The sequence below is a fragment of the Rhizophagus irregularis genome, chromosome 16, assembly GCF_026210795.1.
Source record: "Rhizophagus irregularis chromosome 16, complete sequence".
NCBI lineage: Eukaryota > Fungi > Glomeromycota > Glomeromycetes > Glomerales > Glomeraceae > Rhizophagus > Rhizophagus irregularis.
Window position 1 is genome coordinate 3,560,297 of NC_089444.1, and position 15,543 is coordinate 3,575,839.

Sequence of the window (15,543 nt, forward strand, 5' to 3'; positions counted from 1 at the left end):
TTCTCCGACTTCTTTGATAAAAGTGTAATAATAGGAATCAATTGGAATAACAAAAATTTGTAATATACAGTTTTTACTACACCTACCACAAATGATACTAAATTTGATTAGATAGTCTTTAATTTTTTTTCTTGACATAAAAGATAAGACCGTTTCTAATTTTAGAAAATATTAGTATTACGCAACATTCTTTGTTAAAATCATTTTTTCCGTAAACAAAAACGTCATTGTATATTAAATCTAAATTGGAAAGATCTTCAAGATAATGTAATACAATTGTTCATACAAGTTAACAAAATATTCTATCCATCAAAAAAAAATTTCGAGGTAAATTACTTGTCAAGATATTACTACCTCACAGTGTCCCTTCATGATTTACAATTAATTGTCGCTCTTAGAATGTATTAAACCTTCCCAAATTGTGTATGAAATGATCCAATAATTCTGATTCAAATTATAGATTAAATTGTTATCAATTCATGACCTCATTCAGTTGAAGATTTCCATAAATAAAATTTACGCACGAATTGTTTTTTAGACCGACCATTCAATAAGTTATTTCTGGATGATATGAAGAAACAATCTGTTGATAAAGGCGTTGAAGCCGTGAGTGCTGCTATTATAATTGCCACCATGTTATTAATTATTCCAGAAAAGAGAAAAATAAATAATTTTTTTTTTTGAAATAAATTTTACGCGACGTAAAAATAATGTGATGTATTTTAAAGGACATTTTTTGACGATTAACGAATGTAAATAATGATTATAATTCTTTTTCAACAGATGTTATAATGCACGATAATTTTTGATAATTTTTTTAATTTTGCTGTACTGTATATTTTTAATGTATAATTATATAAAAAAAAGAAAGTATTTTAAACCGAAATTATTTCTTACTTTAATGTACATTATATATCAAATATGTTCCACACGTAACATTTCCAATTTATTGTCTGACAAGAATAGTGAATTTTTATATTTGTAAAAAAAACTTTACGCAGCTCGTCAAAAAAGGTTTGGACAACGGCCCAGTTGTAAAATGGATAAGTATTACTCTAATATTGACATATTGTCTTATTAATCAAATTGTGACTTTTTACTGCTACGATGAATTTTTTTAATTTTTTCTTAATACTATGAAAAAAAATTAAAATTTTCGAATATTAGTTTGATTTCACAATGTGAACATAGTTCTTAATGTAATGAAATACGCGGCACAGAGGTTTCAACGAAAAAATATTTTTATTATTTTATTTTTAAGAAAAAAATTATGTAAAAGATTTTTTTAATTTGATAATAAATTTCGTGTTGACTTTGAATACCTTTCGTAATGATGACTTTTCGTATTATAATGTGTATGATTTAATCTTTCTTAAATAGCTTAACTTTCGTTTTGTCTATTTTAAAGTCTATTAATAATTCTGTTGAATAAGAATTACAAATACGAACGTTCTGATAAAATATTATACCATAAAATTTTATTTTTAAATATTCAAAGGTAATAAATACATTACTTTTTTTAATTAAGAAAAAAATATTAGTTTGGTAAATCTTTAAAATTTAGATAATATAAATAATATGATTGTTTGAACACTTTTAAAATTATTATGAAATATTCATATCAAGTTTTTAACATTCTTAATCTATTTAGTCATTGATTAGTTCATAAAATTCCAAAGGAATTTATAGTAAGTACTCAGTTAAATTTTCAAAACATAGGGATAAAACAGTGTTATACCAAGATTCTAACATTTTATTTTAATAATTTAATATTGTTTCATATTCTAATCTCAGGAAATATTAAATGTATTGTAGCTGCAAATTTACAAGTTATAGGACCGCACCTAGTACTGTAATCTCAACTGTTTCATCTTATAAAAATCCAGTTCATATTCAAGAAATTTCTGGTAAAATTATTAGTGATGCCGACGATGGTTTTTCCAGAATTAGAAAACCAACATTGTTAATCACTAAGATCTATCTACATATAATAGACTCTCGCTATTTTTTTAATAATAAATTTAGCAATAAAAAATTATATAAAGATAAAATTACTATATTTTGCTATTTCTCTATAATGAAAACAATTTTGGACCGGAATGCATTGTCATCGAATGAATATTATATACAGAGGTTAATTTATAAGTTTTAACAAACTACTATTAAACTTTATTATAGCTTTAGCAATCGCAACAACTGGCTAAAATTATTACTCTAAATGTTACAAATATTTTAAAGTTGGCTTCAGTTAACTATGAATCAATCAATAACATTATCGAGGTAAATTACATAATAAACTACATATGATAAATATACTACAAATAAAAATTGCACAATCTGGGCATTTAAATGAACTAAATTCCTTTTTAATTATTTTGATATTTAGCTTCTTTAGTATTTTATGTTATACACAACAAATGAACCTCGTAACCTACTTATAAGATTGTATAAAAAATATAAATTTTTTATTTCTTTTTAAATATAAGATATTTAAAGCTGTATGCATAATTTAGCATCAAGTTTAACTAATGAGATGTAATAAATTTAATTAGAAAAGTAAAAGGCGGATTTATAAAATAATATAATAAGTGGAATACCTAAGTATCTGAATGGAACTTAAGCTATTTTTAACAAACCAATTTAATTTCTACCATTAAATAATTATCTAATATACACAATAAGTAATTCTAAAGGACCTAGTAATAAAAAATTGATTCAAATATACTTACAAAAAAAAGCTAATGAAAATGTCAATAAACTTCTTAAATTATCAATCTTTAAGGTTTAGAAAAACTCAGCTGGACGATTAATTGTAGTTCTGGCCGGCACTAAACTTTTTTCGGTCAGTAAAATTACAAAAGGGTTTCGCTTTTTAATTAAAAAAATTTTTTGCATGATTATTCTAACTCAAGTCCAGGCTCTTAAAATTTTATAATAAATATCTTATTAGTATATCTGATATTATTCTGCTCAATCTACAATAAGAAGACTATTATATAATTATGGATTTTTTTGAGGAACATGTACTATTATTATACTAGTATTGTACTAACAGCCAATGTAAATGGTATGATTGCATAATCTATGTTAAGAATCATGAAAATACGTAAATTATAATTTAAGGGATTAAATTTCGGATTAAGTAAGCTTTTAAAAGTTTAGAAACATAGTCACCAAAACATTTAATATTTTGGATTTTACATATAAAAGTGTTTTATATTCCACGTTTTTTCCATGAATGTATCGTTTCATGGAATTTATAGCCTTAAATCATGGAAATTTTCATCTCTCTAACACGGATATCCGCGAATGTATCATTTTTTTACGGAACTTTACGAAAGCCACGGAAATATTCGGATAAAACTTTTTTATAGTGATATCATAAAAATTATTTTCACAATAATATTATTTAACTATAAACTTAGAGATAGTAAATTCATAAGTTTTTATACTTACGTGACATAAAATGTTATATTTATCTCATTATGGACAATTAACTACTTTCCAAGAAGTTGAATGAAACACCAACCTTCTTGAGGCTTAAGATTGTTGCTGAAATTGAAAATTGTATTATCAATCTGATTCCGGATGTCGAAGGTCATTAATTTATTAAACCAAGCAAGATAATACCTATAATAGACTTTAAAATAATTTTTGCATCAAAATAAATAGTGAATTTTAATTCTCGTGATTAAAACAAAGTAATTAACTAAATTATTCCTGGAAATTATTAGTGTCAGATTATATATATTTAGGTTTGTTAAACTTCTGCTCAATTACAAACTGATTTTATTTATGAAGTAAAAACTTACATATACTCTATAATCAGTGTAGAACAAAAACTAACTACATAATGTAAAAAAATATATAATTACTCTATCTAAAATGATTATCAATAATATTGATAATTATAATTCAGATTACTAGTGTTAATAATAGAGAAAGAAGGCTGATTTTTTGATGCAGAAACATTATGAACAAACATCTATACATGATATTAAACAAATTCTATAATTGATGCAAAAATATTGTAATAAGGACAAAATATTACAATCATATATATATCTGTCTGCATTTTAAGTTTTCCATAGTAAGATATTAAAGAGTTTGGAAAATCTAATTGATGTATTGAAGATATTTGAAAGTTAATCTGAATATATTATCATTTATCAAGGATTGCGCAACTTAAATATTCAGATTTTAGAAAATCTTCTGTAAAAAAATTGGGTACTAATTGAGATGTATAAATTGCTTGTGGATGTTTGATTTTTTTAAAAGAATCTGAAAGGTGTGATTTTCTGTAAATTTCTGCTTCTATAAATTGCTTTCTAATTTCTATTGCATTTGAATCACCTTTTTTATATAAATTATAGAAATTAAAAAATGACTCAATTAATTCATGTATTTCCGTAGTATTTGGTCTATTATCTGGATTTGAATCCCAACATCTTTTCATTAAGTCAACATAACATTTTGGCACTTCCAACTCACTTATTTCAGGTCTAATTCCTTCACATATTTCTAATATTAGATGATAATCATGTGCACGATTGACAAAAGGTTGTTTTCCAGTTGCTGTGAAATACATAATCATACCAAAGCTATATACATCTGCTGCTTGGGTATAAGCTTCATTTCTTAACACCTCAGGAGCCATATAAGAAATAACTCCATAAGATTGTACCTCACTTGTATTATTTACGTCTTCACATAATCCCATATCAGATATAAATAATGATTTTCTATTAAAAGTATTTAAACTTTTTGTTAAAAATAATATATTCCCTGGATGTAAATCATGATGAACCTTCTTATTTTGATGAATCCCATTAAGACCTTCAATGATATATAGTAGTGTTTGTATTTTATTTTTCCAATCAAAATATTTATAATTATTATTTATCCAATTATTAAAACTTCCACCTTCTGCATATTCAAGAACTATGATAAAATTGTTTGTATCTGGATTTTGAGATATTCCATATACATTAAGAATATCACTCTTTTTATTAATTGAATATTCTTTAACCTATTTAAAAATATATATCATTAACTTTAAAAAGGTTTTTGATCAATTACACTATAAATTCATAAAAATTTTCATACCTCATTTAAGAATTTATCAATTAAATTTGATGAATTATTCAGACATTTTAAAGCAATTTTTTTGTTTGAAACTCTTGTATACGTTTTCTTATCAATATCATATTTTAATGGACCATCTTTCCATATTGCTGAATATACTACAGCAAATCCACCTTTACCTATTTCCTTAATGTAATTGAATTGATCATATGGTATCCATTCAAATACTATATTAAAACAAGAATCTATCCTTAATTGCATTTCTTGAATTAAATTAATAAATTTTTCATTTCCATTTGTCCATTTTATAAAATTATTTATTTGACATAGTTTACACCACAAATATTTTATTTGAGTAAATTTTACTCCACAATTTTTACAGTATTTTTTACCATATTCCAAACAATATTCTTTTTGAAGAACTAAAATGTAATCTTTTTTATCTGAATTTTGAGATAATCCATATATTTTGAAGCTACTATCAAATTCTTTAACCTGTTAAATTAAAAATATATTATTAAATTAAAGAAAATTATATTAAAATAAAAATTATTTCATACCTTAACTAGAAGTTTTTGTGAGTCGTTATAACATAATAAAGTAACTTCATATTCCCATATTGCTGAACATACTGTAACAAAATGACCTTTGCCTGTATTCCTAATTTTATTAAACTGATTGTATGGTATCCATTCAAACCTTAAATCACTTGGTTCATTAATTTTTAATTGAATTAATAAATTATCAATTTTATCATTTCCACTTTTCCAGCCCATAAATTTACATGGTTTACACCATTTATACTGGATATCTGTACATATTTCATCACATATGACACAATATTCTTCAGAAAATAAAGCCAATATATAGTCATTGGTATTTGGATTTTGAGATATTCCATACAATATAAGAAACTCATCATATTTTTTAGCCTAAATATAAACAAAATAATGATATGTTAAAAAGCACATGTTATTAATTAAACCGTTTGTAAAAATATTATACCTTATTTATTACAGATTCTATGGAATTTTGTGAATTATGCAAAAATTTTAATGCAACTTCTTTATTTGAATCTCTTGTATAATATTTATTATGGTAATTATAATGTAATGGACCATTTTTCCATATTGCTGAATATACAGTTATAGAATTATTTTTACCTGTTTCTTTAATTTCATTAAACTGATTGTATGGTATCCATTCAAATACTACATTATTATAGGAATTAATATTTAATTGTCTTTCTTGAATAAAATCATCAATTTTTTCATTTCCACTCAGAATAAGATAATTTTGAACTAAAATATAATCACTTGTAACTGGATTTTGAGATATTCCATATAACACAAGAAACATATCAAATTTTGTTGAATATTTTTTAGCCTAAAATCATAAGCAGAAAATTAACATTATATTAAAAAAATATAATAAATGTAATAATATTTATAGAAATTTATACCTCATTTATTAGAGAATCAACAGGATATTGTAAGTTATGCAAACATTTTAAAGCAACTTCTTTATTTGAAACTCTTATATATTCATTTTCATTATATTGTAATGGGCCATTTTTCCATATTGCTGAATATACAGTTATAGAACCATTTTTGTCTGTTTCTTTAATTTCATTAAACTGATTGTATGGTATCCATTCAAACACTATATTATTTATATCATCATCATCATAGTCATTTATTTTTAATTGTCTTTCTTGAATGAAATCATCAATTTTTTCATTTCCACTCAGGATAAGATAATTTTGAACTAAAATATAATCACTTGTAACTGGATTTTGTGATATTCCATACAATACAAGAAAATCATTATTTTTTGTTGAATATTTTTTAACCTAAAACCATAAACAGAAAATTAATAAAATATAATAATAAATGTAATAATATTTATAGAAATTTATACCTCATTTATTAGAGAATCAACAGGATATTGTAAGTTATGCAAACATTTTAAAGCAACTTCTTTATTTGAAACTCTTATATATTCATTTTCATTATATTGTAATGGGCCATTTTTCCATATTGCTGAATATACAGTTATAGAACCATTTTTGTCTGTTTCTTTAATTTCATTAAACTGATTGTATGGTATCCATTCAAACACTATATTATTTATATCATCATCATCATAGTCATTTATTTTTAATTGTCTTTCTTGAATGAAATCATCAATTTTTTCATTTCCACTCAGGATAAGATAATTTTGAACTAAAATATAATCACTTGTAACTGGATTCTGTGATATTCCATACAATACAAGAAACTCATTATTTTTTGTTGAATATTTTTTAACCTAAAACCATGAACAGAAAATTAATAAAATATAATAATAAATGTAACAACATTTATAGAATTTTTTTACCTCATTTATTAGAGAATCAACAGGATTTTGCAAGTTATGCAAATATTTTAAAGCAACTTCTTTATTTGAATCTCTTGTATAATTCTTATCTTTCCAATGCTTTTTGTGTAATGGACCATTTTTCCATATTGCTGAATATACAGTTATAGAACCATTTTTGCCTGTTTCTTTAATTTCATTAAACTGATTGTATGGTATCCATTCAAATACTACACAATTACTGTAATAGTAATAAATATTTAATTGTCTTTCTTGAATGAAATCATCAATATTCTCATTTCCACTCAGGATAAGATAATTTTGAACTAAAATATAATCACTTGTAACTGGATTTTGTGATATTCCATACAATACAAGAAAATCATTATTTTTTGTTGAATATTTTTTAACCTAAACCATAAACAGAAAATTAACATAATATGAAAAAAATAATAAATGTATCAATATTTATAGAGTTTATACCTCATTTATTAGAGAATCAATAGGATTTTGTAAGTTATGCAAACATTTTAAAGCAACTTCTTTATTTGAATCTCTTGTATAATTCTCATCTTTCCAATGCTTTTTGTGTAATGGACCATTTTTCCATATTGCTGAATATACAGTTATAGAACCATTTTTGCCTGTTTCTTCAATTTCATTAAACTGATTGTATGGTATCCATTCAAATACTACATCAAAAGAATACTTAACTTCTAATTGTTTTTCTTGAATAAAATCATCAATTTTTTCATTTCCACTAGTCCAGGTAACAACTAAAATATAATCACTTGTAACTGGATTTTGTGATATTCCATACAATACAAGAAAATCATTATTTTTTGTTGAATATTTTTTAACCTAAAACCATAAACAGAAAATTAATAAAATATAATAATAAATGTAATAATATTTATAGAAATTTATACCTCATTTATTAGAGAATCAACAGGATATTGTAAGTTATGCAAACATTTTAAAGCAACTTCTTTATTTGAAACTCTTATATATTCATTTTCATTATATTGTAATGGGCCATTTTTCCATATTGCTGAATATACAGTTATAGAACCATTTTTGTCTGTTTCTTTAATTTCATTAAACTGATTGTATGGTATCCATTCAAACACTATATTATTTATATCATCATCATCATAGTCATTTATTTTTAATTGTCTTTCTTGAATGAAATCATCAATTTTTTCATTTCCACTCAGGATAAGATAATTTTGAACTAAAATATAATCACTTGTAACTGGATTTTGTGATATTCCATATAATACAAGAAACTCATTATTTTTTATTGAATATTTTTTAACCTAAAACCATAAACAGAAAATTAATAAAATATAATTATAAATGTAACAATATTTATAGAATTTATACCTCATTTATTAGAGAATCAACAGGATTTTGCAAGTTATGCAAATATTTTAAAGCAACTTCTTTATTTGAATCTCTTGTATAATAATTGCTCCGCCTATTCTCCTTGTGTAATGGGCCATTTTTCCATATTGCTGAATATACAGTTATAGAACCATTTTTGCCTGTTTCTTTAATTTCATTAAACTGATTGTATGGTATCCATTCAAATACTACACAATTACTGTAATAGTAATAAATATTTAATTGTCTTTCTTGAATGAAATCATCAATATTCTCATTTCCACTCAGGATAAGATAATTTTGAACTAAAATATAATCACTTGTAACTGGATTTTGTGATATTCCATACAATACAAGAAAATCATTATTTTTTGTTGAATATTTTTTAACCTAAAACCATAAACAGAAAATTAATAAAATATAATTATAAATGTAACAATATTTATAGAATTTATACCTCATTTATTAGAGAATCAACAGGATTTTGCAAGTTATGCAAATATTTTAAAGCAACTTCTTTATTTGAATCTCTTGTATAATTATTACTCCCCCTATCCTCTTTGTGTAATGGACCATTATTCCATATTGCTGAATATACTGTTATAGCACCACTTCTACCTGTTTCTTTAATTTCATTAAACTGATTGTATGGTATCCATTCAAATTTTACATCATCATTGGAATTAATTTTTAATTGTCTTTTTTGAACGAAATCATCAATATTTTCATTTCCACTCAAGATAAGATAATTTTGAACTAAAATATAATCACTTGTATCTGGATTTTGTGATATTCCATATAATACAAGAAACTCATTATTTTTTATTGAATATTTTTTAACCTAAACCATAAACAGAAAATTAACAAAATATAATAATAAATGTAACAATATTTATAGAAATTTATACCTCATTTATTAGATAATCAACAGGATTTTGCAAGTCATGCAAACATTTTAAAGCAACTTCTTTATTTGAATCTCTTATTGCATACCAACTATAATATAATGGGCCATTTTTCCATATTGCTGAATATACAGTCATAGAACCATTTTTGCCTGTTTCTTTAATTTCATTAAACTGATTGTATGGTATCCATTCAAATACTACATTATTATAGGAATTAGCTTTTAATTGTCTTTCTTGAATGAAATTATTAATTTTTTCATTTCCGCTGGAAGACATTTTTCAAAGTCCAAAAAATTGTTGAATGAAATTCATTTATAATTATGACGATCGTTGTACGCCAATTCATGTGTTACTCGGAACAACATGAATATTTGATAAGCAAATGATCTGCACGCCCGTGAGGCACGAGATCTTCCCCAGTAACACCACCAAATTTTGGGCTGATCTGACAAAATTGTCAGCGCTGAAGCGGCAGAGTCACAGGGTTGACCATATGATGTCATTTTGGCCAAAATGATTGGCATCATCAATCCCATATGCTAAATTTTTATTAGAAAATTTTTTATAAAATAAATTTTTTGATAAAGAATTTTTTTTTTAATATAGGTAAAGCTTTTCTCTGATAGAATTTTTTCAGAAATTATTTTTAATAGAAAGATTTTTTTTTATAAAACATTTCGTATGATAGGGGAATTTCTTTTAAAAGAGGAGAATTTTTTTTTTTTGATAAAGAATATCATTAAAGAATTTTGAATAGAGCTTTTCTTTATAAATAATTTCTTAATTTCTTTTAAGAATTTTTTCTTTAATAAGGGATATTTTTTGTTTGAGAATCTATTAGAGAATTTTTCTTTAATAGGGGAGTTTTTTTTTGATAACTTTGTTGGTTGAAAAATTTTTTATAGGTGATTCTTTTATTGGCGGAGAATTTTGTTTAGAAGTCTTTTAATAGAAAATGTTAAAATTAATTTTTTTTTAATAAGGGTATTGAGAATTTTGGCTTGAAAATTTTTTTTTTTATTAAAGAATTTCGTTTAGACATCTTTCTTTTAATAAAGAATTTTATTGAAAATTATGGAAAATTTTTTGTTAAATTTTATAATTTTAAAAAATTTATAACTTATTTTTTTTTTTAATGAATATTATAAAATTGACTGTTGACTTGAAACTTACCATTTACTTCGATACCGAAATTGAAAAATCTACAAAAAAGAAAATGGGTAATTAAGGAACAGTAGTAAAAAAAAACTTACCTTTAAAAGTCTAGCGCCTTTTCTTTTCTTCTTAAAGAACGTTAAAGGATGTTAAAAGACATTAAGAATGTTAAAGGTTGTATCTTGTATGATATTTAGGATTTTCTTAATTTTATCTTGATCTTATTTATGTATTTTATTCTTAATATATCCACCTACAGTATTATTACCTTTAGCATAATTTCCTCCAAAGAGATTTAGGAAATGACGCAATAAAAATTGATTTATGAATGACTTTGAAAACGGTAAGTTTCGTAACGAACATTACAAAACTTTGATATTTTGGAATTTCCTCTACATAACATTAATTGTGACAGTACATTTTAGATATGGTTTCAGATTTTTTTTAATTTTTATTTTTTTTTATAATTCGATACTGTATTTTCTCTGTTTTACAGTATCTATAATTAATATAATTAATATTCTTTTTTGATCTATATTAGCAGCATACTTTTTTAATATTTAATTTAATTTATCATTTTAGTATTTTTAAATTTTTATTATTTTTTTTTATTATTAAAATTGCTCATTATAATAAATAATAAATAATAATAAATTAAAGAATGCTACAAAAAATCAAGAAAATTATATTAAATAGATAACGTTGATTGAATAATTTTTTTTTATTTTTTTGCTCTTCAAAATCATTAATTTCGGCATCACGACAAAGTGAACAAAATTCTATATTAAATTTTGATATATCATTTATTAAAAATCTAATCCTATGAATAAATAATTAATGTATAGTTTTTTAAAAAATATTAAAATTCTAATAACGAATGTGATTTGTATATACATTGAAAAGTTGAAAAGGAAGAAGAAACTACCCCGGAGGACTACTGTACAAAAAATTTTCAAAGTCACGAGGGCATTTCCCAATAAAATTGGATTATTATAATTACATGTAAACTCTATCGCTCGAATATATCTCTCTCACACACAAGAACGTATTGATTTATCATTCCATGAAACATTTTTTCTTTAAACATTTTATTCTTTGTCTTTATTAAACTTCATAAGGTACTAAAGCTTCTGTTTCTGGAGTTTTTCTTTATATAAAAACATCTTTAAGGGCAAAATAAGTCGTGATTCTCCTAATGATTACGTTGCGATTACTTACGAATTTAAAGTTAAGTTTTTATTATAAAGTTAGGTTCTGAACTTTTATTCATTAAAATATGTATATTTTGTTATTGTTTTTTATATATTTTTTTTATATTATTGTCATAACTTATTCTAGGAGTTTTGATTTTTTTTTAGGTAATAAAATATTTAAAAGTGGATTTATTTTATTTCATTTATCTAATATAATCTTGTTGTTAGCATGTAAGATTAGATATTTAATATTATTTATTAAAGAAAATTTTCAAGGTGTTTTAATTTTTTTTTTTAAACTGTTAACGAAAATTATAATCTTATCATCTTATTAATGATTTATGCTTCTTAAGATAATTATTGAAATGAAAGGTCTTTATTTTTTTCTTTCGAAATTAAAGATTTTTTATTGTAAAGATAAAAAAAAGGATTAATTGTCTTTTTTCGTGAAATTTGTTCTTTATAAAATCACGTGATCTGTTGATTGGCCGATCAATCATGCGATGTAAGTTGCCATCTTCATTTCTCTTTAGATTCCGGATTTGAATTCGAAAAAACTAACATTCGATCATAGAAATGCTCTTATTACGATGTTCATGCTTAAGGGCAGAGTTTATTCCATCGGAATTAGATCCTAATCAAAAAATTTTGACCATCTTTATAGATGATGAGTTGGGTACTCGTCAAATACATGTATACAGTATATGAAGAGTTCCATAAAGTTATGGAAATAAAAGGAATTAGATTATATAACCATGTAAAATATTGATAAGAGTATAAATGAGGGTGCACTTAATAAGAAATATTTCAACAGCTATTTACAAACTTCATTTATCTCATTTTATTTTTAGATATTTGATAATATTTTTCTACATCCCAAATACGTTGAGCAATCAATCAAAGTAATAAAGTTTCATTTGAAAATGACTATCCAAAGATTAACTTTAATATTTATTTATATATATTGGCAATGACTAATGATTACAAAAATTAGTGAAATTTTTAATTTTTTTGATTTAAATTCTTGCTTGCCACCAACGTAAAAATAATAAAAAAAAATTAACACTGTAAAAGATATTTTTTTTTTATCAAAGAATTTCACTCCATTGAAATAAAAAAAATATCCCAATTTTCGAAAAAAAAGAAAAAGCATTTACAAATTATATATTAAAATTAAATTGCTGTCGTATATCAAAATTATAAAATGAAATTATGTGATATATTGTAAATGAAAATTTTTAATAGCAACAAAAACTATAATTTTGTGATTTGCGTACGTTTTTATTTGCAGTATTTAAGTTTATTTGCTAGAGGTTAAATAAGAATAATTCTAAGATATTTAATATTAATTAAATGACTTAAATAATGATTAGTCATTTGATTTTGAATGATGAAGTTGACATTTTATTTATCATTTCAAATCATTTACTAAATACTAATATAGAAATATTGAAAGAAAATCAGATGACTTTTATATTTAATTAATTATTTGTTAATTGAACTGGTTCAATTAACTTGATTTTCAAACTGGTTATCTCTTTTAATTCATATTTATCTGGTTAAACTTACCGAATTCCAACCTTTAATAAATTATAAAATGAAAATACCATTTGGAAAATTTTAATCAATTTTTTATTTCTAGAATAAATGTCAATAACATGCAAAAAAAGCTTCCAATAACCTTTTATCTTATGGAATTGGACCTTTCAATCCCTCTAATTTAAACTGAATCCTTTCCAAAATTTCAATAATTTTTTCATTTATATTATTCCACAAATAATGTGCATAATAATATGAAACCTAATGTATTATTATTAACCTCTAATGGAAATCCTATTAGAATTGGAATAAAAAAAAAATGTGAGTTTCCAATAGCTTTCAATACTTCAGTAAATATGTCTAAATTTATAGTAGTATAGAATTAGAAGAAAATATAAAAATATAACATCTATTAGTAAACATAATAGAAAGTATTACTATAGTTGGATTTATTGGATTAATAAAACCTTATAAAATTTGTGATAAAGAAAAAAATAATAATAAATTTGATAAATAAATTTCTTAAATTATAATTGATTAACAAAGTTATAATAACTTTTTTTAATCCTTTTCTTTTTATTACTCATTATATTTATGTAATTCACTAATAATTTTACACTTTGGCCTTTATTATATAATTTGGTTTATAAATATTACTTATTTATAAATTCTTTTAAGAATAGAATTTTTTTATTATTTAAAAAAATTTCAAAAATTAAAATCCATAAATGAAGAAAAATAAAATTATTTTACCATAATTTGATAATAATGATTCTGATGATAAGATGTTAAATAAAAATGTGGACCAAAAATAGGTCAATAAACATGTTAAAATTAAAAAAATTTGTTATTACAAATTTATAATAATTAAAAATAATATTTGAAGACAGGAAAATATGTCAAAGACAAATTATTTATATATTTTTAAAAAAATAAATTGCTAATTGATATTTAGAAGAGAAATTAATTTCCAGACTTCATTGAAATGTATTTATTAGTTCTATATACTCAATTAAAAAGTAAGATAAGATAAATTATGTAGCCTTGCTTCATCAAATGTAAAAAAAAAATAAAATAGAAAAAATAATATAGAAAATAATCAAAAAAATAATACAAGAGGTATTAGAAAAAGAGATAATCTAAAAGAATGGATTAATAAAATACTTTTAGGACAAAAAAGTATTATAGGAGAAAATAAATAAAATTCAGAATATGATGTAATAAATTTAATATATAACTATGCAAAATGAATACAATTAGTAAGTCATACATGGTAATGGAATTATTAATATATTAACTATATTATATCATTGTATTATATAAGCAATTATATAATGATTTTACTCATATAAATATTCTAGTTATGACTTAGAAAAGTTTAAATTGAAATAAAATACTGTTTACTAATATCTATTTTTAAAACTTTAGACAATTATTCATAAAATAATTCTTTTAAAAGAAAATAATAATACCTAATATATTAAAGATTTACAAAAATAGATATCTGTAATTGGCCATTACTTCCAATTGTGTCAAAATATCACAGAAGATGGCAATATCTTAAAATTAATTAATTATTTTTCTAAAAGAATTGTCAAAGTTAATTTATTTAGATAAATTAATATAAAATATTAATATAGTAAGAAATATGAATTCTACAAAGCCAAAATTTACTACTCCTATTTTTCAGTTATCATATGATCAATTTTGGCTTAAAAAGTTTAATAAAAAACCCTATAACATTAAGATTTCAATGAATGTATAATTTGAGTATTGAGCAAATGAGCTTTGTTGCAATCATTTGGAAGAGGTACAGATTCATACTTGTATCACATAATCATGAATAAAAAAATAAATCATAGAACAGGAGTTTTGAACCTTGAACAGCAAAAAGAAATAAAAATATTCCTCCAAAAATA

At 22.8% G+C, this 15,543-nt stretch overlaps 1 protein-coding gene across 1 annotated transcript; it reads right to left on the reverse strand.

Moving 5' to 3' along the window:
* Positions 1–4,162: 4,162 nt before the first annotated feature.
* On the reverse strand, positions 4,163–10,017 carry OCT59_008475 (uncharacterized protein; the record flags this gene model as incomplete). The annotated part of the gene is made up of 14 exons (XM_066142493.1): positions 9,738–10,017; positions 9,287–9,670; positions 8,830–9,219; positions 8,373–8,762; positions 7,927–8,304; positions 7,465–7,854; positions 7,006–7,395; positions 6,548–6,937; positions 6,091–6,471; positions 5,646–6,017; positions 5,478–5,580; positions 5,107–5,264; positions 4,597–5,029; positions 4,163–4,353 (listed from the first exon to the last, which is right to left on the reverse strand). Exons 1-14 carry the CDS (start codon positions 10,011–10,013, stop codon positions 4,163–4,165), a joined length of 4,626 nt encoding a protein of 1,541 aa, XP_065999372.1. The 5' UTR covers positions 10,014–10,017.
* Positions 10,018–15,543: the final 5,526 nt, after the last annotated feature.